Genomic DNA, 22,137 nt, shown 5'->3' with positions numbered 1-22,137 from the left:
TATTATGTTCCATTCAGACCGATTATGTGAAACAAAAAAAAAACCCAAGAAAAAAACGAACCAGCTCCAACAAAAATGTGAACTAAAACAAAAAAAGTTATTCATCCTTTCTTACTTTTTTTTCTTTCCATTACACTTTTGGAATAAATGTCAGAATGAATTTAAGTCAACATTGTCAAAGGCAATCACTGGTCTTGAATATTTCAGACTTCAAGTATCTAAATGAAAGTTCTTGTGAGTGAATTTAGTTGCAGGAGGTGATTTGTGGATTCATTCCCAGTGATTGCAAGGTGATTATCTGCTTCTGCCTCTCTTAGGAAGCTGGGTGTCTCTGTTTGTACACGTAAAAGATGATATGCCTTACGGAGCAAAACATTTTCAAACTTTCACACATTTTCAGAGCTTGATGTTGCTGATGGGAACCTCTCCACAGTCCAGACCTGAAGGACTGCCAGATGTTGCACCAAGAAGAGGTTGTGAGAAGGATTTCCTCTCCAAAAATATGGGGCTATGCAAACTAATGTCAAACCCATCAGAAGCATCTCTGCTAGATGGTAAATGGGAGTTGTTCTGCCAACAGCACTAATCTCTGTGGTTACACTTTGGATAAAAATTGGTATGTTGACAATTATTTTTTTTTCCCATTTACCCTGTATTTTCTTTTAACGGTCCCAGCTGCAGATCCAAGCCACAAATTTCAGCCAATTTCCAATTTTTGCTGTGCTTTGGAAGTGATTGTTCAAGCAAGTACATGTGCAAAGTAGGTATCTGGCCAGCCAGTCCCCCAGCATGGCTGCAACAAGCCCAGCACCCTCCATCCCAGTCCAAGGAACACAGAGTTATCCCAGTCCCCTCCATGCCAGTGGGAGCTGGTCTACTGATTCAAAAAAAAAAAAAAGCCCTAGGAGGAGCAAGAGGAGGCCTTAGGAAATCCAGTGAGACTGAAAGTTGGACACCTGGTTGAATTTTTTCACTTTCCCCTGACAGTTAATGAGATGAAAACCCAGGAGGATTCTATGGCAATTACAGCATATGATGGGAATGCGGTTCCTGTGCAGCGATGAACAAAGCTCATACGAGCAGCCTCCTGCAGCGAGGAGGTAGCAAGTCTTTGTATGAGTAAATATATCCCCTGGCTGTGTGAGACACCAACGTGTCCCTGACACCATCACTCCTTGCGGTTCTTCTGCTTTTTCTCTGTTCTGTCCATTGACTGAAGAGGCCACAGGGAACAAATTCTCCTTCAGCCCTAAAAAATTGATCCTTTCAAGTTTAGCTGTGGCATCAAGATAGAAATAAAGATCTTCAGTCTCCACAGTAATTAATACCCATCCATCAGCTTTAAAATCACCTGTGTATAATAAATGCAAGAAGCTAAACATCTTGCTGCTGAGCTTCCGCTAGCTGTCACCCGGGCAAGACAATTTATGACACCTTTCCCGAGCATCCTGTCGAGGGCTCATTCATGTAGTTCCTCTAAAGGCCAGATGCAGCCCTGAGAGTAAGAGAATTCAGAGATTTGCCCTGCTGCCTTGTTACCCTGTGTGATCATTTCTAATAAGTGTTCTTGTTTAATCATTTCCTTGCATAAAACCCAGGCTTCTCTCATGTTTGTCTGTGCTGTATTAATAAAGGTCCATTTGGGAAGACGCTGGGGGTGGAAATGATTTGACCGAGGTTAAGTAACAATTGTACAAAATTGTTTTGACATTATGTTAATGTCTATTCATGTATTATCCTCAATTTAAAGTTAATCACCAAAATTACCGTTGCAGTTCCCAAAATCTAATGAAATAAGATTTGTTGAGGTGTGAATAATACAGAAAATGAGAGGTGCGCAGTCACCAAAAAAAAAAAAAAGAAGAAGAAGAAACTGAAATAAACTGCTGGCTTTAACTCTCTGAGCGCTCTTACACAGTGAGGTGAATTCACAAGTTACATCAGACCTTTAACACTCTGAAATCATTCTGGTGATGGAGCGGGGTCTGGAGCAAAGTGTCCTGCTTGTGTACCTGCACATGCACAGAGGGGTCCCGCTCCGTGTCCCAGCTGCCAGGGCACAGATGGACTTTTCAAGCTAATAATTATGAATTGGTGCTTTAACAGTCAATGGGGTTGATCATGACTTGGCTGTGCTAGGCTGAACATATCTGATTTGAGAAGATAAAGGCAGACCACCGCTATCATGAAAAAGTGCTTGGGAAAAAAGTGATTACCATAAATTCAAATCAAAGAGCTGTGGGTAAATGCTAGCACAAGGAACCAAAAGAGACGGAGTCTCTTTGCCTCTTGTGTTACACCTGAATGAACATGTGGAAAATGGAGGAGGAAGGAGGAAACATCAGTGCTGCATTCAACCCAAGGGCCCAGTCCACAGCTCACTGTCAGTCAATTAAAAACAAAAATAGATAATTTTTTTTTGTCAAAAATCAGCTAAATCCTTTTCCACACAGAAGCTTAGTACAGGAAGAATTCAAAGTGAAGAATATCACAGTATAAGGTAACTTGGAAGAGGATTTTAACAGCTGTTTCTTTAGAAACTGGAAAATAGGAGATGATGGTGGATTTGAACCAGTGCTTCAACCACAGCAAGAAAACACATAGTAGTTAGGTCTGGGAAAGGGCATCCAAACAGCACATCTAAAAGGCTTGTTGCACGTAGGTGTGTGAGTGGGGTATAATGGGAGAGCTGCTAGGCTGCAGGCTTGGCTGAGAAGGAAGAGTCAGCGATACAGCTTTGGTCAGGGTTGGGTGGCTCAGGGTGGGTTTGCAGGGAGAGTGGTGGTCCCTGCTTCATCTTCACCATTCCAGGTCTGGGAAGCAGGCACAGAAAGTAGGAAACAAGCAACGTGTGCCTGTGGTAATGGTGCACAAAGTAAAACACATGGATCCAGCTGCCTGACCCTCCACCCTCTCCCCCCCAAAAAAAAAAGAGAAGAAGAGAAAGAAGAATGAAAAGGACTCAAGAAAAGGTGAAGGAGAAATCAGACTCAGACAACTTCAGAGTTGCCCCATGTGTAACTAAAAGTTTCCATGACTTACAGAGCTAGTGACCTATTCTTATGTCCAGACTGAAGTACAAGAAAGACAATAAAGACTCACTTAAGACGCTTATACAATCAATACTAGAAGCATCCATAGATGATTCTTTTTTTGATCCTCACATCACACTCCAAACTGGCTGACTTACTGGGTGAGGCAGTATAGATCACATTTTTTGATAGAAAATTCCAATTTTCACGTGCAAAATGAAACAGTCTGCATTTGCATCTGGTTTTCCCGAGGCTGGGTGTGCAGACATACAGTCAGTCACAACCCAACCTGTTCTGCCACAGTAATTGCAGCCAGTTTTGTGGATAACAAGCGCAATTTGAAGTGCGGAAACAAGCCTGAAAGCGGCTGAAGACCTGATCCTCTGTATGACTCAAAAAGCTACAGAATAGCTGCATTGTTGGCTTTAATAAATTCCCTGTGGATATTTCATATCGTCTCTAAACTGGTTTCCCAAAATCTGGTTTTCAGCTTCTTCCGCTACCAATGTCTGTAAAATGACCCTTGTTTTTATGACCACTTTGGTGCTGGGACTTTTGCTGTGACATTCAAAGGAGGATGTTTTGATTCACAGAGGTGAAGAATTAGAGATACTTTTGTTTTGAATGTTTTAATTATTTTTTATAATAAGATGGAGACAAATATCTGTCAGGACAAAACTGATACCAGCTCCCAGAAATAAGAGAAAATGGGCAAGGCATAACCTACTTCATGTGTGGACTGTAGCTGCATTTCAAAAGGAAAACTAATAGCCTTAATTATTCCGTAAGTAACTGAGGTTTTAAATAAACCCATTGCTTGCTACAATGATTAGGAAAGATGTAAATTTTAGAACTGCTGGTAAAATAGGGATCATCTTTCTTGAATTTTCAAGCTCAGGCTCAAAAACCTGTGACATTTGTAGACTTTGTCTAATCTCTCTTGCCTTACGAGTACCATGAGGAAGTGGAGCTAAGGAGTATGTCCTCTTCTGGGTAAAATGGCATTAATGCCTAGCTGTGTGTGACAATGTCACCCTCTTCTAGCTAGGACAATAACTGTAAGTATTGTAGTGGCACAGCCACCTATGGTCACATCAGACTGCCTGCTGTCAGTCCAGATCTTGGAAGCCAAACAGAGCCAGGCTGGGCTAATACTGGGATGGGAGTGCAAGAGGGGATTGCAGACTCCAGAGGCACAAGCTGAGAAGTTATGGTCACAAATGTAAAGCAAATATTAAACCACAGAACCACAAACCTACTAAAAAGCAAACAAACAAACCCTTTGCATCCCATTGTTGTTACTGCTCTGACAGTAGGCAGGGATCAAAAGGCAAGAACCCCATTAGTGCTTAGCAGAGATTGCGTCTTAGCTAAGGGACTGGGTGTTTTGGAGGAAGCACCTTCAGCAAAACTGAAGTCAAAACTGTTCTGGTGACCTTAATCCAAACAAAAGACCACAGACAGCAAGGGTAGTCTAGTAGGGATAGTCTAGTAAATTTATTATTTAAACTCACCTCATTTTCAGTGTCACACAAAAACTGTCCCAATGCAACTGTGTATGTTTCATGAGTTGATACATAATTCCACTGGAGAAAAGCTAGGCTCTTCCAAACTGAACTATAGTCTACTTAAGTCTTTCTAGTGCCTGATCTCTTGGAATATCTTCATTTTCTAACACGGTTTTCTTAATGTAGACTTTTCCAAACTCATCCAAATCAAAACACTCACTGGTTCTTAACAATTGCTAATTAGACAAGATTTAATGCCTTGGGAACTCTGACATAACCACTTTGCTTTTAATTGGAGAAGGCTTTGTGAACAGACTGGTGCCTGCTCAGCCATAATTTTTTGTCCTTCTCTGATTAATAACCTCAGCACCATCTGCATTAACAAGGGTTCAGAGTTTGTTGGCACTTTAGTTCTCTTGCAGAGACGTCTGGGAGGTTACTAAGAACCTCAGCATATCTATAAGGCTATGTTATGGTAATATCCAACATACACAGGATTATTTAATTCATTAAATGTCTTTAGTATGCTTATCTCTAAACTTAGAAGCTCCACCTTCTACCTACAGTTGATTGCTTTTAAAGATTGTCAACGTCCAGTTACAGCATCTGTCTGAGCAATCCCAAACTTCTCATAACTTCAGGCACAGAGAGCCTGTTTCAGCTTTACCTTCACTTTGAGCAACCAGCCTTCAGGTTGTGTGGGTGAGTCTGGCTGGCCTCTTCCCGCAGAAAACAAATCATCTGCAAACTGGAACTCAGGCCAGCCTTGCTGAATGGTTTGCAAAACATTCACTTAGCCTGAAGCTGGGATTTGTGCTGTCTGAGCCAAATTTCAAGAAAGGCAGCAAGAGTTTCTAGTGTTGGGTGGATGCCAGGCAGGTTACGAGCAAGTGTTGAGGTCTGTTTCAGACATGGTTTTCAGGGATGAAGGCTTAGCAAAGTGGAAGCCCTGAACTGAACTGAACTGAAATTCTCATGTAAGCCCTTAACAACTGAAGTTACAGCTCTCAGTGCCTTTTTCTCTGGGATCTGGCTGTCAGCTGGGGCCCGTTTGCACATAACCTCAGGTTTGCAGGTACCTCCTAGACTTCTGAGACAGAAGTAATTTTTAGTTTGTGATGATGATGCTTTAGAAACCACAAGGAGAAACTCCTGCTCGCAGGTCTCCTTAGCTTCTTACTTTCCAAGCTTTATGGCTTCTCCAGGGAATTCACAGGTTTGGCCCCTACATAATGACCCAGGGCTTTGTGGCAGAGACTGGCAAGTTGGATGGAAAAGGCTTGGAAATATTATTAGTCCTAAGATGAGTCCTGCTTTGTGTCATTGGCCTCATATTCTGCTCAGAGGAATAAATAGATTGTTCCCAATGTAAATCTAGGATCAACAGTAAAAGACTCTTCATGTTGGATTTATTAATCCATTTTCCCTTGGTCGTCTTGCTCCAGGCTTTGTAAACAAGAGAGCTGTGTTGCTTGGCTGGCGATGAGGGAAAGAGGTTAATACTGAAGACTCCACAAGGTTCTACAATTAGACAATTTATTTGTAGCATAATGTAGGCACCAAGATGACCTCAGAGGCCTTTTTTACTTTTGCAGAAACATATTGGACAAGTTTTCTCAGCAGCTGTGCATTAGTGTTCTATATTAAATGGACTGATTATAAATTATAAGAACTACCCTAAGATCTTCCCATCACTTTGGATTTCTTCACAGCAACTTTCTTTCTTTCTTCCTTTTCTCTTGCCTCCAAGAGTTGTTTTGCAAACATGTGCCATCTGGTGGGAAAGCAGATGTGGGGATAATAAAAGTTATGTTTTATGGATTCATATGAAGATTGCTCTGTCCTTTTTCTCAAAAAAAAAAAAAAAAAAAAAAGACATCTCATATTTCTTTTCAGGAAAAGAAGTTTCAGGCAAGCAGTGCAGGTCTAATAGGAATGGAGGAATGGGAAAGCTGAAGATGTACATCACCACAGTATGTGAAGGTAGAGATGAGAGAGTCTTCTTTTTTTTCAGAGCTCGTGATACAGGTGGAGTTTTATTATTATTGTTTTGCTGCACCTTAGGCTTTTTATTTATATTCTGGTTAATCCATCCCACCTCTACTATCTTCCTCCATGCAACAGCAAGTTCAATATATGATGAGTTTCTGCTCACTGGAGTGAAAAGCTCATGGAGCAAATTTGAGGAGAATGGACTAATTACAGTCTTCCAAGCTGCCTGGGAGAGGGCACACAGCTGCTGGGCTGAGGGCAGGGGCTTCGGTGGCCCAGCTGCTGGGCATCAGCTCATCACTTGCCCCAATTTCATCCTCACGCTGGAAAGACCCGTGTGGGATGGCCTGTGTTTTAGGGCTGCTGGGTTTCAGGGAAGAGGGCTTTTTTTGATTCAGGCTGTTTTGGTAGATTTGTTTTTCCCCCAAACTCTAGCTGACTTTAGCAATAAGATGTGTAGCTGGCTTTGATCCCCTTTAAATAACTGTTTCTTCTCTGTTGCCTGTGATGTTTTTCTTTTGCTTTAGTGTTATTTCTGGGGGAAATTATGTGTGAGGGCTGTTAGTCTGGTGTGAGAAACTAGCAAAAGCTACATTCTGATTAGATAGATTTCTTTTTCCAATTGCTTTCTGGGATAGCTGGAGTGTCCCTGCTTTCTTAACTGAGGTGTCATTTTTCATGGAGAAGCAGATGCTCTTTGTCATGGATGAAAAGGAGCACAAGCTCCTTTTTAACTGTGTTTTTGTAGTTATGTTCTATAATCAATGGATTCTCACCCCATTTGCAATGTGGGTCCCCAAAATTTTTGAGTGACATGATGGATTTGCTTGCAAGAATTCATGGCTCAATTTGTTCTCTTGACTACCTGTTATGAACTATTGGAAGTGGTCTGTGGATCCCAGGAGTTTTTAAGCAGCAGACTGCAAACATGGTTTGCAGTTGTTTGTGAGCTAAACTTTGAGCCTAAACATTTTGGCTGACTTCTGAGCTTTGTCTTTTTCTCTTTTCTTCCCTTCTCTCCAGTGCATGCATCCATTTCAAGGGATCTGGATCCTCTCAGCCTAATTTTAAGCAGCTAAACCAAACTGGATGTTTTTACAATGGTGTTGCAGGCTTTTTGGAGCCTGAAACACAGTGGGATTTTTAGGCTCATAGAAACCAAAAGGACGTTTGCTAACCTGGCCTTTACTCCTAATGTGAGTAAAAGAGCTGTTAGGATGAAGTCAGTGGCACATAACACCTCTGAGATGCAAGGGCATGAAAATGGCTGTCTCATCTTAGGGACAGCTGTGGGAATGGGCCTTTCCAAGCAGAAAAACATGGAAAAGCCAAACTGCTTGGGGTTAGACTGCTGATGAAGCAGTATATATTAGAGCTGCTGTATATCTGTTCTGTGTATCCTGCTCTAAAGGTGGCATTGCGCATAGATGGTAGGAGTAGCTTGTTCACAGTTCAGGGGAAAATACACAATAACGTTTAATGTTAAGAGTTTTTTTTAGAATAGTGGAGAAGGGGATGTAATAAGATCCAATGTCTGTGTTTGTCTAACATTGATTTCCAATTTGGAAATGAGGTGGATGTCTTTAACAATGGGATGATGAACCCCTGGAGTGGTTGCCTAAGGGATGCAGCAAGCTCTCTGTTACTTAAATCCAATATATCAAGTTCAGATCACTTTTCTGAAGGAGGCATTCCAACTCAACTAGAAGTTCCTGAGCTCGGTAAAGGACCGCCGGGTGAATTTTTTACATCCACAGGTAAGTGGGAGGTCAGATTAGATGATCATAATAGTCTTTTTTACCTTTAGAGTTGAAATCCTTGAGCATCTACTTTATAAAAGTGAAATCAAAAAGATGAGGAAGGTCTTAAAAGTCAGATATTGCCTGCCAAACCCAATTATCAGGGCTGCAGTTCAAAGTGATCTGTGCCCTTGCTGGGCCAGAAGCATTTGACCATTGATCATGGCAAAGGATATGAGTGCTAGGAGAAGTGAGAGGGCTGCAAGAAAAGTGTTTCCAAGTTCAAGAAACCTGCACTTTCCCAATGTAGAGAAAAGACTGGAGAGAAAGGTGAATTGCCTTAGGTTAAGATAATGTCTGCATTTCAGAAGTGGACCTCCCAAAAGGATGCAGGACTTGCTGTGTTCACAGTGTGGCTGCAGGGAACAGAAGAATCAGGAACTCCAAGAAAGCCATAAGAATGAGGATAAAATGAGAGATGTGCAGCTAGTGCCAAAATTACTGTGTGTCTCAAAGCCTCTGCTTCCTCTCCTACCACGGCAGCCACCATGCAGGTGGCATGAGACTGTTAATCTCACACCTTTAGCGTTTCCCTACAACCCCTTGTAACACAGTGAGAAGAGTCTTTTTCTTCCCAGCACAGAAAGAGGGGAGCTGGCAGCTCCATTAATGAGCATTTGCAGGCAAGCCCATCTTGTATTCCATGCACTTACATGCATACAGGTTGTGAATAATTTCTTGTTTAAGAAATGAGCCCAGGTTAAAAATAGCCCCTGCATTTAGCTGCTTGCTGCCTCCTTCCTGCTTGCTGGGGCCAGAGCTCTGTTGAAGTGCTGGCAGTCATTTTTTATGTGGAAATGGTTAGAAGTCAAAATTGTCTGGCATCTCTTGCCAGTATGGGGAGCTCTGGGGATGGCTGTAGGACAGACAGTGGAGTCTGGTTTTTCTCTTTACCATGGCCTGGAAGGGAAGGGTTAGAAGTTCACTCTGGAGGCACCTTTTCCATTGCTCATTCCTGCCTGGACCCTCTGCTGAGGTGGTTAATGAAGGGCTAATAAATACTAGGTAGTTTTGTAATGTGGTACCTGGGGTTGGATTAAGATATTTTAAAGTGTCATGAACACAGGCAAACTGAGCTCGATACTCTGCCTGATATATGGAACAACCTCCCCGGTGTAACAACAGCTCCCTGCTGCTGTCTGTCGTGAACTTGTAAAACGAGGAATGTGTTTGGAGAGTATAGAGTCACACTTTCATTTGTCTCTCCCTGCTCCTTTTATGTAGAGCTATATCTCTAAAGAGTGTACAAAGTTGAAAATTTTGCAGGTTTAGGACCTAAATTATGCTGCTGCTTTCTCATTAATTCTCAGCTCAGGGCGTGCAGGAGTTTGTCACCATATGAGAAACAGGGGAACAGAAAGCTGGTAACACATGAGGATCTCCTTATCACCTGCTGACCTGAAGGAGTAATAGTGTAGAATGGCACTGTAAGAAATGATATGTTCTTGCAGTTTGCAATGAAATAATCTGGATTAAACCCAAAGGCATGATTAAAATTATGCAGCTCACACTGTGGAGAAGAGGATGAAAACAATCAGGTATTTACTTACTGAACTGTTAATGCAGGGGTTTTTACTCTGACTAATCAAAGCTCTTGGGGTGGGCAGCATTTGGCAGGTCATGCATGAAGAAGAGATGGAGACTTCTGGTCTCTGTGCTTGGAAGAGGAGAAGAAAGGACGAATGCCTGCATTCAAAACATCTCCTGGCACCTCAAATATCAAAAACGTGTTTAGGGATGTTCTGTTTATCAGTTTCTAGCATGCAGATCCCCACAGAGACGAGGTCAATCATTGATGGATGGTGCTAGGAGGATGAGAAATTTGATTTACAGTGGCCCCAGAAGGGCCAGAGCTAAGTGCCACTTACTGAGACAGTTTAACTGGAGCCTGAAGGGAACAGAGAAGCTATGACACTCCATTGATATTATCAAGTCCAGGACCACAGGATAAGGCAGGACTTGTGTTACCAAGTAAACCCCTTTCTCTTCCCCCAGCACTTTGAAAAGATGCTGTGGTTGTCTTGGTTTTGGACCTTTTGAGCCTGAAGTTTGTCCCCTCCTGTGCAAACCTGAATGGTTTCCTGCTCATCAAATGAATCTATGACTTTTCTCTGGTGGCATCCAAAAGCATCCTTTCTGTGGGTGCTCTCAAGTCCTGTTGCTTGTTCCCTTCCTCAGCTGCCAGAGCAGTGTGTACTCAGGTGTCCCTCTGCCATTTTCTCTTGTTTTGTGGCTATACCTTGTCTGCTCCTAGCCTCAGAGATAGATTCATTATGAAAAATGATCCAGTTTTCAGAAATCACAAGGTTCTGTGTCTTCCACTTAATTATTGTTTTATTTTAATAAGCAATTATGTTTTGAAGACACCTCAGGGCTCCAGGCGTTAACCACTTATCACCTGCTGAGTGATTTAAAATTAGTGAAGCACATCCCATTTGCAGGTTGGAATGAGGCCTGAATCCTATCAGCAGACAAATGAGTTCAGAAATTCTCCATGTTTGTAACTCACTGCTTATGGTTTCATCTCCTGGTCCTCTGAGAGAGGCCAGTTATGTGCTGGAGGGATGTCTGTTCCCTTGCTGTTCTGATAAGAAGCAAAGGGCTCATTAGGGGCTGTGAAAGGGAGAAGACTGTCTGTTGGCTGTTCTCTACGGTTTACTTTGCCAAGTATCTTCCACAAGTCTTTCTCCACTACAGACTGCAAAACCCTGGCTGTTAAATCAACCTGCAGCTCAGGTATCCCTCATGTGAGAGATGCAAATCTCCTCTGGGGTGAGGATATTGTAGGGGCAGGAAGCCAGGGAGTCTCAGCTCTAAAACTGATATGGAAAACATACATGGTCCCACAGGGGTGAAATATTAAGTAGTTATTGGTTTATCGTCAGGACTTGTTATTCTCTACCAAGAGGCAATTTGTTGAGCCTACTCTAAGAGCATATAAATTAACTTGCTGTAGCAACTTGCAGGAATAAACCCTGAGTATTCCCATAGATTGCAAGGTGCTCTGATTGCCAGCAACTTGGAGAACAGATACCTGTGTTATCAAATGCTGGCTGGCTTTCTCCTGGAGCTTTTATGACCTAATGGTTTGGGGTTTTTTGTCCTCCCACATCTCCTTGACTTCCAGGTGGCACAGTTGGAAACCCATTTGAAAACATAAACCCATTACATTTTCTCTATTTTAATGTCACACATTAAAAATACGACACAGCAGCCAGGACTGCATTGAAGTTCTCAGTTGGAAGGCTGAGCAGCCCGGCTCGTGTGTGCCGTAGAGCATTATTATTGGCATTAGCTACAGTGTTAGTCAGCACATGTGCCATATGCTCCAAGGTGTATGCCCTCCACGTATTGACTGAATCATTTTATGTTTTCCATATGGAGTATGTCCTCCAGGTTCCACACAGACTCTGAGGCATTGGGATAATAATGAGAAAGATAATAAGTCTGACAAGGGAACAAGAGGGCTAAACCTTGCAGGGAGCCCCTGAACAGCAGGAATGGGAAGCTTCTTAGCTCATTTCTTCCTCTTGAGTTTGGAGACAGGGAGGGAAGGAGAGGTGGGAATGAGGTGAGGTGAAAGGGAAGGTGGTGGTGTCTTTACTGCAGGGAACTGTTTCTTTCCCACTTGCTGCCCGATGTGTCCTTTGGGGGCAGTAAACTTTAAAGAGTCTTTTTCCATGCTGAATATGCTTATTTAAAACTATAGCTGCTCTGAATTAAGTAGGGGGTAGAAGTCCCTGCTGAAAGGTGCCCTTGCCCAAAAACATGCCCCTCAATGCCCCCGACTGCTTTCTTCTCCACAGTGCCCATTTCTTCCAAACAAACAGAAATGAGGACAGCAGCTTTTTTTTTTTTTTTTTGAGAAACACAGCCATTTCTAAGCAACAGTCAGCCTGAATTACATGTCAGAGCAGCATTTGCCATGTTCCCACCTGTGCATCATCAAAATGGGCCCAATAAAAAGCCCCATTTCTCCTTATTTCCTTGTGATTTTTACATCCCCTGTCCATTTAACCTTCCATTGTCATTCTCTATTTCTTTCTGGCCCTAACTCTGCTGTGATTTAAGGACCAATGATTCCAGCCTATCTCTTGACATAGAGAGCAGGACACACAAAAGAGTTTGTGCGTCAGCACCCGGAAATGTGGGGTTTGCAGGGGTTGTTCCAGCCCTTCTTTCCCATGCAAGGCCTGGGCAGTGCTTGCTCTGTGTCTGTCTCATTCCCTTCCAGCCTCAAGCTCCATGGAGCCAGCTGGGCTATGATGTCTCAGCACTTTTCCAACAGCCCTTTTGATGTTCTCAGCTTGGATTTGGGGCACAGCTCAGCAATGTTTACTTGTCACATCCCCACCAGGCTGGGGACAGCAATGCTAATATTGCAAGAAATTTAGCAGAGCTCAGTAATAGGATTTGACCCAAATTGCAGAGGGGAAAATGAAGCAGCTCTGTAAAAACTGAAATCTCTCTACATAATAAATTCTATTAGAAGCAAATAAATAAAAAAGCCAGGTATGAAAGGGGAACATTCTGATTTTTCTCTTGTCTTAATGTGATTTGAACATAATTTGATGGGGCTCAGCTAAGCAAACAAAGCAGACACCCTGAGGAATGGAGCTATGTTTGCTGAGAAGTCAGCATCCTACTTCCACAGTGGTAGGAGAAAAGGTGTGAATGAGATTGCATAGAATCAGATCTGTTTCTCCCTGTTGGAAGCTTAAAGAGATTGGAAATGCACTTGAAACCAAATAGACATAGCTGGACTTGTAGGCTGTGTGGGCATCTTGATTTTTCTTGCCCTTCCCAAGGGCAGAGCTCAGTGAAGATACTCTGGGACTGGCTCGTGAAGGTTGGACTGGGCTCTAAACCAGTGTGCAGACCTGCCAAGGGAGGTGCGTGGAGTAAAATGAAGGTAAGAAAATAGTAGACAAACTCAGTTAAAGTTGATAAGTATCAAGAGTTCCTTGGGTGAAGATATCTACTTTCTCATTGCCAATAGTTAACATATATCAATATTTATGGACACATCCCTGTTTGAAGTTGGGTCTATACATTCCTTTCAGTCTAGTTATTTTATTTCCCTGCAACTAGAAAGCAAGGTTTCTTTGAAACAAGACATTTTGCAATCAGTTGAAGGGATTCCCTTGCTGCCCAGCACTCAGGGTGAGAATGAAGTATTTGCAATTCAATTGGACATGCTTTTAGGGCTGCATTAAGGAGCAATAAGCACTATGTAAGTGTGGAGCAATTCTATAGATGTCAGTTTATGCTTGAAGAGCCTGAACTTGCATGTGTAAGCTAGACAGAGATACAGAGCTTGGCCTGACTAGCCATGGCAAAAAGGTGCATGTCTGAGTTGCACCACAGCACAGTCCGAAGTCTGTTGAAGTATGTGACCCTTTAGAGTTGTAAAATGCATATATTGGATCTGGAGGTGGATATTCTTGAGTTTTCATGGAGGTGAATCCTTCCTCCTTGTACTTGTCCTGAGGAGGCAACATAAATATATTTCCTAGAACATTTCCTCAAGTGTGGGGTTTGTTTGTTTGTTGTTTGTGGATTTGCTTTTGTGTTTGTTTGGGGTGGGGGGGTGTGTGTGTGTGTTTGGTTTGTTTTCTATTGCTGTTGATGTGACAAGATGTTTTTCATACACAGTCTTGGTGGATGTGCCTGAGGCAATGCTGAAACATAAGTTCTCCAGCTTGTCTGTCCCTGTTGTTTCTCTACAAGGCTTGGGCTAGGAAATGAGCAACTACTCAGTAGTGTATCCAAGCCACAGGGGAATGGCTGCTGAAACAAGAGGGACACCTTGGCAGAAGAGCCATTTGAAGGAATATTAATTACCAGGCAGCCAGTTCTGGACAATTGAATCTCAACTCCATATGTTCCCATTCAAAGTGCTCCAGCAAAATGCTTAACTGATTACTATCTTGTGAGCTCTGTGTGTGTGTGATAAAACCTAAGACTGCTGAGCTAGAGGGATTGTCTGTTGATAGCAATATAGTGTAGTGAGTGTTTTTTCACCTTTTTAAACTTAAACTTTTTTATATCATAACAAAACCAGACCAGGTTTCAGAAATGCTTTTTAATTTATAATCTTTATTGTAGTGTCATCGTGCTGATTAAAGTCACTGAAGGGTCAACTGCACATGGATGAAATGAAATAAAGACATATCTGTGTTTGGCATGAAAGGCCTCTGAGCCTTGTTTAATGAGGGACTGCAGATTTAAGGCCTTCTTGATTTCTATATGTCTATATAACAGGTGCAAGGACATAGGGTCAGAACAAAGAAGAAATAGGCCATTGGGATAAAATGAAATCAACCTGAGTTTTTGCCCCAGGCTGTAATTGAACCAGAACTGAAGTTCAAATGATAAATTTTTTTCTTTTATTTTTTTTTTTTTTTCCCAGATCTTTTTGCTCTAACCAACCTCAGAAATGTCAAACAAGCATAAGGCTGTTCTAGCTGACACCTTTGCAGGAGGTGTTCCAGGGCATGAAATTCTGCTGTGTTAAAAGCTGCTATGAAGACCTCAGTGCTGCCCATGACCAATGGAAAAGGACAGATTTAACAAGGGAAAGAGATCGAAATTTGATTTGCTGAAATACCCAAGTATTTGTTCCTTGGTGTTTGGTTATGCTTAATGCTTTTGTTCCAGCCGGGGCTGCTCATCTGTGAGCAACAAACTGATGGCACAAGTCTCTGCACAGAACCTTCATGCTTCCCACTCTGTGGCTTAAGAAGGTTCACAGCCCATTTAATTTGCAGGCGCTGTCTGGATATGCCAATCTCTGCCATCATTGATGTGTGTGCAAACAGGCGAACAAAGGTGAAAAGCCAATTTGAGGACAGCTTTAAATTAGAGACTTAGTAGTTCTAATATGCAGAAATTTAGGAGTAATTAATTGGTTCTTTTAAAAAATAGCATCTATTTTTAGCTCTCAAAGGAGGTTGTTTTCTAGGGATGACAGGTTGTGCTGCCAAGGTGTGTAAGCTGATTTTGGAGCAGCATCCAGCCAGCTTGTATGGACAGTGATGTCTTGCAGACCCCTGAGAAAAGCACACTGGCAATGCAAGATTTCCCATTAGACTTGGGCTGTAAAAACTGTAGCTGAACTTTTTTCTCTTTTACAGACAGTCCTAATCCAGCCAGCTTGAAGGGAGCAGCAGCTCCGGAGGAATCCAGGATATCTTGGCTTCCCTTTGCAATGATAAAGTGAGTATGCATCCTTCTGAGAGCAGTACTGCAGAGAGTCAGGACATCCTGGCATCAGGGCTCACAAGACAGTGACTATTTGTGTACAAACCACCAGGAAGTAATGTAGGATTTTTTTTCATCTTCATACAGCTACCTGATCCCATTTCAAACGCCAATGATCCTCAGTAGAAATTGTAGAAATTCTGGGCTATGCACTGGCAAGACCTACAGTCTGTCATGGCTCATGTGGGACTACAGTCCAGATACCCATAATGTCACAGTCTCAGATTTGGGCATCAAGTCTGAGCCTCTGGCAGGGACATGTCAAATCCTGGGCTGAATCTCTTCTGTTTTGTTAGTTCCTGAGTTCAAAATGACAGACGGTTCCTGCAGTGAACAAACTGCTGCTCCAAGAGACCATCAGTGGGAGCAGTTGGGCATTTATGAGCAGAGGCTGAAAGTGGGCTCCACGATGTTTAAGGTTTCATGATAATAATTAGAACTTAAAATGTGCCAGTTCTGCATGAGGAAATATCATCGGCATAGGCCAAGAGCACGTTTCCATGGGAGTGGGGAGCGTCTGTGTGATTTGCGCAAGAGCTAGCTAATGCAGCTGTGACCCTGCATAGCCATATTCCAGTTTGTAGGCTATAGAAGTGGAATGGAAATTATGAGAGAAAGAGGGACTCTTACTACTCCTAATTTCCACTGCTTTCACAGCTTCTGACTTTCATAAAACTTTCCCCCACAGAGCTGCAGCCAGTGTTGCTGCTGCACAGGCAGTGAGGAGCACAGCTTCTTACAAGGGTATTCAAATAACAGTTTTCCTTTCCCGTCAGAAAAGCTGTACACTAAAAATTGACATTTGAGTGTTTTGAGAGAACAAAAATGTTATGTGTGTATTGTTTCCGTTTCTGCCACTTCTCTTGTCTCAAAGGTTTCCATGCTCTGAGGAGGGCCATTCCTCCTACAGAAGAGGAGGTGCTGAGGTGACCAGGGATGACTGAAGAAGCAGGGAAAGAAGAAATGGTCACAAGAAGTGGATCTGCTGCCCTGAAAGATTGCAGCATGCTGAAGTTATGCTTTCTCCAGGCACCCATGTCATTCAGGGACACCACGGCAAGCAACCCCCAGCTGGTCGTATCTGGCATCTGCAGGCCAGTAACAGCCAGGGAAATTTCCCCTGCTTGTGATCTTCAGCTGTTCAGGACTGAATCAAGCATTTATGTTCAAGAGGATGAAAAGGAGGACTTGCTGACATCTTGCTGTCTTTCCAGGATCTAAGGAATAAAATTGCACCTTACTTCTAAGACAAGTGTAATTTTACCTTCTAGACTCTTCTGTTTTTTCCCCTTCAGTCTACTCAATATTGCCTATATGGAGTATCCACAATCTTTTCAGTTGTTGATCTTTTCCTTTCTTTTATGGTTGGAGAAAGATGGCTCAGGATACGTTTTCTGTCCCTTTGGTTCAGATCCTGGCCAGGTGCTTGTGGAAAAACTCGTTCGTCTTATTTGAAAACATTTTCCTTTAGGATTTGGTGTGGGGGCTTGTTGAAGATCTGGGCATGAATTCTGCACTCTGCTCTGACTGTGGCTGCTGCCATCTGCCAAATGGGTGGGATCATGTATGGTCTATTGCTGTTGGTTATGAGATCAACATTGCCATCCTTGGGCCTGACTGTTTTGAAGGGGTTGGCATGACTACCAATCTTCATCCCTCTTTTCTAAACCCTTAATTTCAGGCTAACATTTCAAAGGGAAGAGCAATACAGATGCTCTTGTGCAGCCTCTGATCCACCAGCATGACCCTCATTGAGGGTCAAAGCTGACACAAAATAGGTGAAACCTTGCAGAGCAGAGAAAACCTAGAGGGACTCTAGACTCAAAGAGCAAAATCTTTTGTTACAGTGTTAAATCAAATCCACAACATAGCTAGTTCATGGTAGTGTATAGTCTGCAGAGGCTTTGGAGGAGGGGGGAGTGAGATGAGAAGGGATCTGAGGACCTGTTTGTTTACTTGTATGCAGTAAGTACCTTTTTCTCACCCCTGTAGGAAAAAACAAAATGCATGTAGCATACAGAGCCTGAGGCTGCTGGATTTCACATGGATTTGAATGCCAGCCTCATAACTGTGGCTTGGTGACTCATCAGGTCTCACAACAGAAGCAAATGTGTTGATAAGCAGTACTGGAGAAGTCAACTGAGCAAATGAACATCCCACAGAAACCACAGTCATAATTTACCTGTCTACTGCCACAGCAGTGCCAGAACCACCACTTCCACTGTGAAGTCCATGATGTGTGGAGGGAACCTACCAAGCCATAGAGGGGTAGACATGTTTCCGTTCAGTGTCTTGGCTGAATTGCAAAGCAGATAATCTTGTTCTGTCATGCAAAATTCTCTCTTCATTACTTTTACCTGTGAGAGATATAGTCTTATCTTCTGGCCTGCCAACTGCTTTGAGGCTTGTGCTGGTCTCTAGTGACCACCAATTTCTAATATTGGAGGGGGCTGCATTTTGATGACAAAACAAAGTAATTCCTCCATGAGCTCATTGTGAGATGCATCCAGTTAAAAGCCTGGGAAACCATTTGCTTATGACATACTGTTTGATGATAGTGGACTGTTCCATGCTGTTGCAGTCTCCCACACATGCTTGGCTTTGACTGATAAAGCTCAGCTGAAAGATATAAAAAAACAGGCTGATCGACATCGCTGCTGTTGGCAAAGGCCAGAGCCCTGCATGAGGCCCCCAAAGAGGGACAAGAATTTATCTTTTGAGATTGAGCCTGATTTAATTCTTCTTATAAAGCATCTTGGCAGCTGTCTAGATCTGACAGGTTGATAATAAGACTTTCCCTCGATGCAAAAGGGAAAGTAATTTACATTGGCTTCACACCTCTGGCAAGCAGGAAAGATCCTGCCCTACGTCAGTGTGAATGGGGAGCAGACGTGAGAATACGAGCAAGCAGCACCAGGGAAAGGAGTTCGTAATGTTTGTTCTGTGCTTGAGCAAGCACAAGAAAATGCCATTCGGAAAATGCCGCTGGTTCAGAGAGCCGGGTTGGAATCAGCATTCTGTCCATGGCAGCAGTTCAGAGCAGCTTTCCAGCCAAATCCTGAAGGATCACTCTCTTAGAAGGAGCAGCACTGCTACCTGATTTCATTTTGCTCCATTTAGCCCAGTGCGTCTGCTGATACGCTGCTTGCTCTCCCTGTTACAGCCACACGAACACCAGCACCAAGCTGCCCTAAGATTTTTTTTTTGTTTTCTTTTCATTTGGTTGATAAGTAGCTGATAGCCTCTAGGGAAGGACTGTGGCTCTCATTGTGTGGAGGTCTCTTCAAAAGTCCCAAGAATGCCATTACCTAGCCTCTGAGTCCTCCAGAACCTGAGCAGACACAGCCATCCCCAAGAGGAATAACAAGCCAAGTCTTAACCTGCATTATGTTGCACTTTAAACCTGCTGTTGCACTAGTTCTAGGTTTAATACCCCTTGTAAGCTGGGTCCTCAGCAGCTTTCTGCTGGTCTCATCTCCTCCAAAAGGAATGACTTGAGGCAACACAGACTGTACGGCCTTACCTCGTTACGGTGCCAAGGGAGGTAACACTCCGGCGATGCACTTTGAAATCCTCAGGTGACAGCGTGCCAGGGCAGTGCCAAGTCCTTCAAAGAAATGTAGATTAGAAGGTTTTGCTCTTCAAAACCCACCAGCTTTAAAGGCTCCTTGCCCTTCCTGCCAAAATGGAACTGAGAGGTGGGGGAGGGAGGGGGAGAACTGGAATTATGACAAAACAAACAAAAGTGGGTGGGTGGTGGGTGATGAAAGCATTTAGTTTGCTTGTTCCCTGACCACTGGGATCATGAAGAGGATATGTTCTGCTGAAAGGCACCAGCTGGGGCACAAGACTCTTTCTCTCAGATTGCCCTGTGTTACAGAGCTGTGTTTTGAAGACCTGGTACTTGAGCATACACTGCTAGGGACAGTGCAGACTTGAAGACTCCTGAGTGCCTTGCAGTGCCCTGGCCAACCTTTGTGGAGATGGGAAGGAGAACACTCAGGTGCAGGGAACTACTGAAGGCCACTAGAAAGCAAAGCAGAACAGGACCTTGTGCTGCAGGGACACAGTGACCAGAAGGTAAGTTTTTCTGACTCCTTATTTAATCTGAACTTAAAAGAAACCTGTATCAAAGTTTATGTTAGTGTATACCAGCTTTGGGTAGTGTCATTTGGCTGCTTCAAGGAAGGTGAAGGTTCCACCTTGAGGCTGTGGCTGATTTTAGAGTGTTAGCGGGGATGAGTAAGGAGGAAGTTTCACGTGGTTGATGGGAAGGTTTAGGTGTTTGGAGAAGAGATCTGAAAGGCAGATCTTGTGGAATGTCATTAAATGATGCTGTGGTAGAAGATTGCTCAGGAGAAGGTATGTCACAGAATCACATGTGATCCCTTTTGGGGGAAGTAATCTCTAAAAATCAAGACTATGAGGAATTTATCTGAATAGTTCTAAGTGTAACGTAACTAGGTGTGGAGATTCCATCCATATCCTGGCTGAGTCATGCTGGAGGCCAGTGTGCTTCTGCATTGTATACAACATAACCTCATTGTCTGGAGATCTTAAACACTGCCTGTCCTTGTGGCAGGTAAATATGGGGCTCTGCTAGAAAGACTCAGCGTTTACAACAGTCTTTACAAATAAGAGATTTTGCCTGAAAGCAAAAGAGATGAAATTAAGACAAGTGCAAAGCACTCATCCTTAGGCAGAATACACAAACACAGAACAGGCAATATGCAATGAGGCAGCAGAGCGGCAGGAGAGGACCAGGGTTGCGCTGGTTCACAAGTAGAATGTGAATCAACCCCACAACGTTGCTGCAAACCAACTCATTGTATCCAATACTGTATTAACAAGAATGCTCTCTGCCAGATATGTGAGGCAATTATTACAACCTGCTTCGGGGGCTGTAAAGAAATTTGGAGAGAGTGTCTTAAGGGGAAAATACCGAAACAAGTGAATGCTAAGAGGTTAGGCAAGCAAGTCATGTGAATGAAGATTGAAGGCATGGTGTTTGTTCATTTTAGGAGAGAAATGATGGAAAAAGGCTGATGATGAGCTGTTTTCCATGGTCACTGGTGTAAGAAAAAGAAAATGCTTGAATTCATAGTGAAGATGTTTTAATATGTTTGTTAGGAAAACCCTTCCAATCCCTCGCAGAGTAAAAGACTGAAGCAGGCTGCTGAGGAGAGATGTGGCATCCCCTTCCTTAGTGGCTTTTAGGAATGGGTTAGACAAACAACTATTAGGACAAATAGTTATTTAAGTACATTTGATCCTGCCTCTGATCCCATGAAATGCTTTTCTGCCATACGTATCTATAATTAAGCACAATATAAAAACACAGCCTCTTCAGTGAGGAGTTAAAAACCCATCTATAATTAGATAAAGTCTTTTAATGGTAAAACTAGGTTAAACGTGCCTTATGTGACAGCTCTGTTAATATATCATTGTGGAGCAAACATCAGGAGGAAAGGGAACTCTTTAAACTAAAGAACAGTACTGGTGTAACAACATGAGTGTAAAACCAGTCAGGCATAAATTACTCAGAAAATTGAAAGAAAGTTTTGAACTGTCAGAACAGCAATGTTCTGAAACAGCCTTTCATAATGCGGAATGCTAGGGGCAAAAATCAGAACTTGTTTTTTTAAATGGAGCTTGCTAAATTAATTCAAAGGATTATAGAGAACCACGGCCTGTCATAGCAGAGTCCAGGACTGGGAGATCCCTTTCGTTGCTGTGTTATAGAAACTGAGGGGAAAAGAAGTATTTTTATGCCAGTGGGACTATTATCTGCTCTTTATTGACACAAATGTACCTCTTTCATCCCTGTGCTTTTTCCTGTGTGAGGCAGTTACTGATATTCCTTTTAAGATCTGAAGGTCACATCTCCATTTAAAATTGCATAATTGCACAGAGGTGAAGGAGAGAAATCCAAGTTTGGGAAGAGCTTCTTGAAAAGGGGACAGCAAATCCTCAGGTGCTGGGTGTCCTCTTGACCTTTCCAAGGCTGCAAACACTTTGTGTTGATTGGAGCAAGTGATTTGGGGTCATTGAGAGCAGCTGGGGGAACTGCCTCAGGGAATTGCTGAACCGTTGCAGGCTGCTAAATGGAGCCCCCCTCCTGTCCCAGGTGGTCACAATTTGGCAGCTCTGGTGGGGTGAGGTGAGATGTCAGAGTGGGGCAAAAAAAAACCTGCTGCAAAAGCAATGAAATCTGCCAAACGTTGCTAATAGGACAGAACAGGCTCCGTGCCAGGAGAGGAACTTAATTTCTTTGCTGACAAATGAAACAAAGATGTGATTGGAAGTGCCACGCTTTGGAGGTATGAGCAATTTCCCTATAATCAATCATCCAAACCAAACTGTTTTCATATCTTTGCATTATTTAGCAGCCAGTTGATGGCAGACAATATGAGCTGGATTTTGGTTTTTCATCCGTTCCTTACACTGATGTGATTTGTGTGTTTTGGCAGTGGGATGCTGGGGTGAAGGAAGGTTGAATTGGACTTCTGTATTAAAAAAAAAAACTTGGCAAAGACCATGTCT

At 42.9% G+C, this 22,137-nt stretch overlaps 1 protein-coding gene across 4 annotated transcripts in view; it reads left to right on the top strand.

The window, feature by feature from the left end:
• The window catches only part of LOC135580557 (uncharacterized), a 153,928-nt gene extending 137,076 nt beyond the window's left edge, over positions 1-16,852 (top strand). For 2 of the 4 annotated variants that reach the window (XR_010475349.1, XR_010475348.1), the window contains 2 exons: positions 401-15,549; positions 16,469-16,852. Coding sequence is in view for 2 of the 4 variants with exons in the window: in XM_065076587.1 (XP_064932659.1) it covers positions 15,468-15,549; positions 16,469-16,538 (152 nt within the window). In the remaining 2 variants the exon portion in view is untranslated. The remainder of the gene's footprint in view (positions 1-400; positions 15,550-16,468) is intronic. The other 2 variants (XM_065076587.1, XM_065076586.1) reach the window with 1 other exon arrangement.
• Positions 16,853-22,137: the final 5,285 nt, after the last annotated feature.

Source organism: Columba livia, chromosome 11 (assembly GCF_036013475.1).
Source record: "Columba livia isolate bColLiv1 breed racing homer chromosome 11, bColLiv1.pat.W.v2, whole genome shotgun sequence".
In the NCBI taxonomy this organism is placed as follows: Eukaryota; Metazoa; Chordata; class Aves; order Columbiformes; family Columbidae; genus Columba; species Columba livia.
The sequence above is the reverse complement of the archived record's forward strand: the minus strand, read 5'-3'. Positions and strand labels throughout refer to the sequence as shown.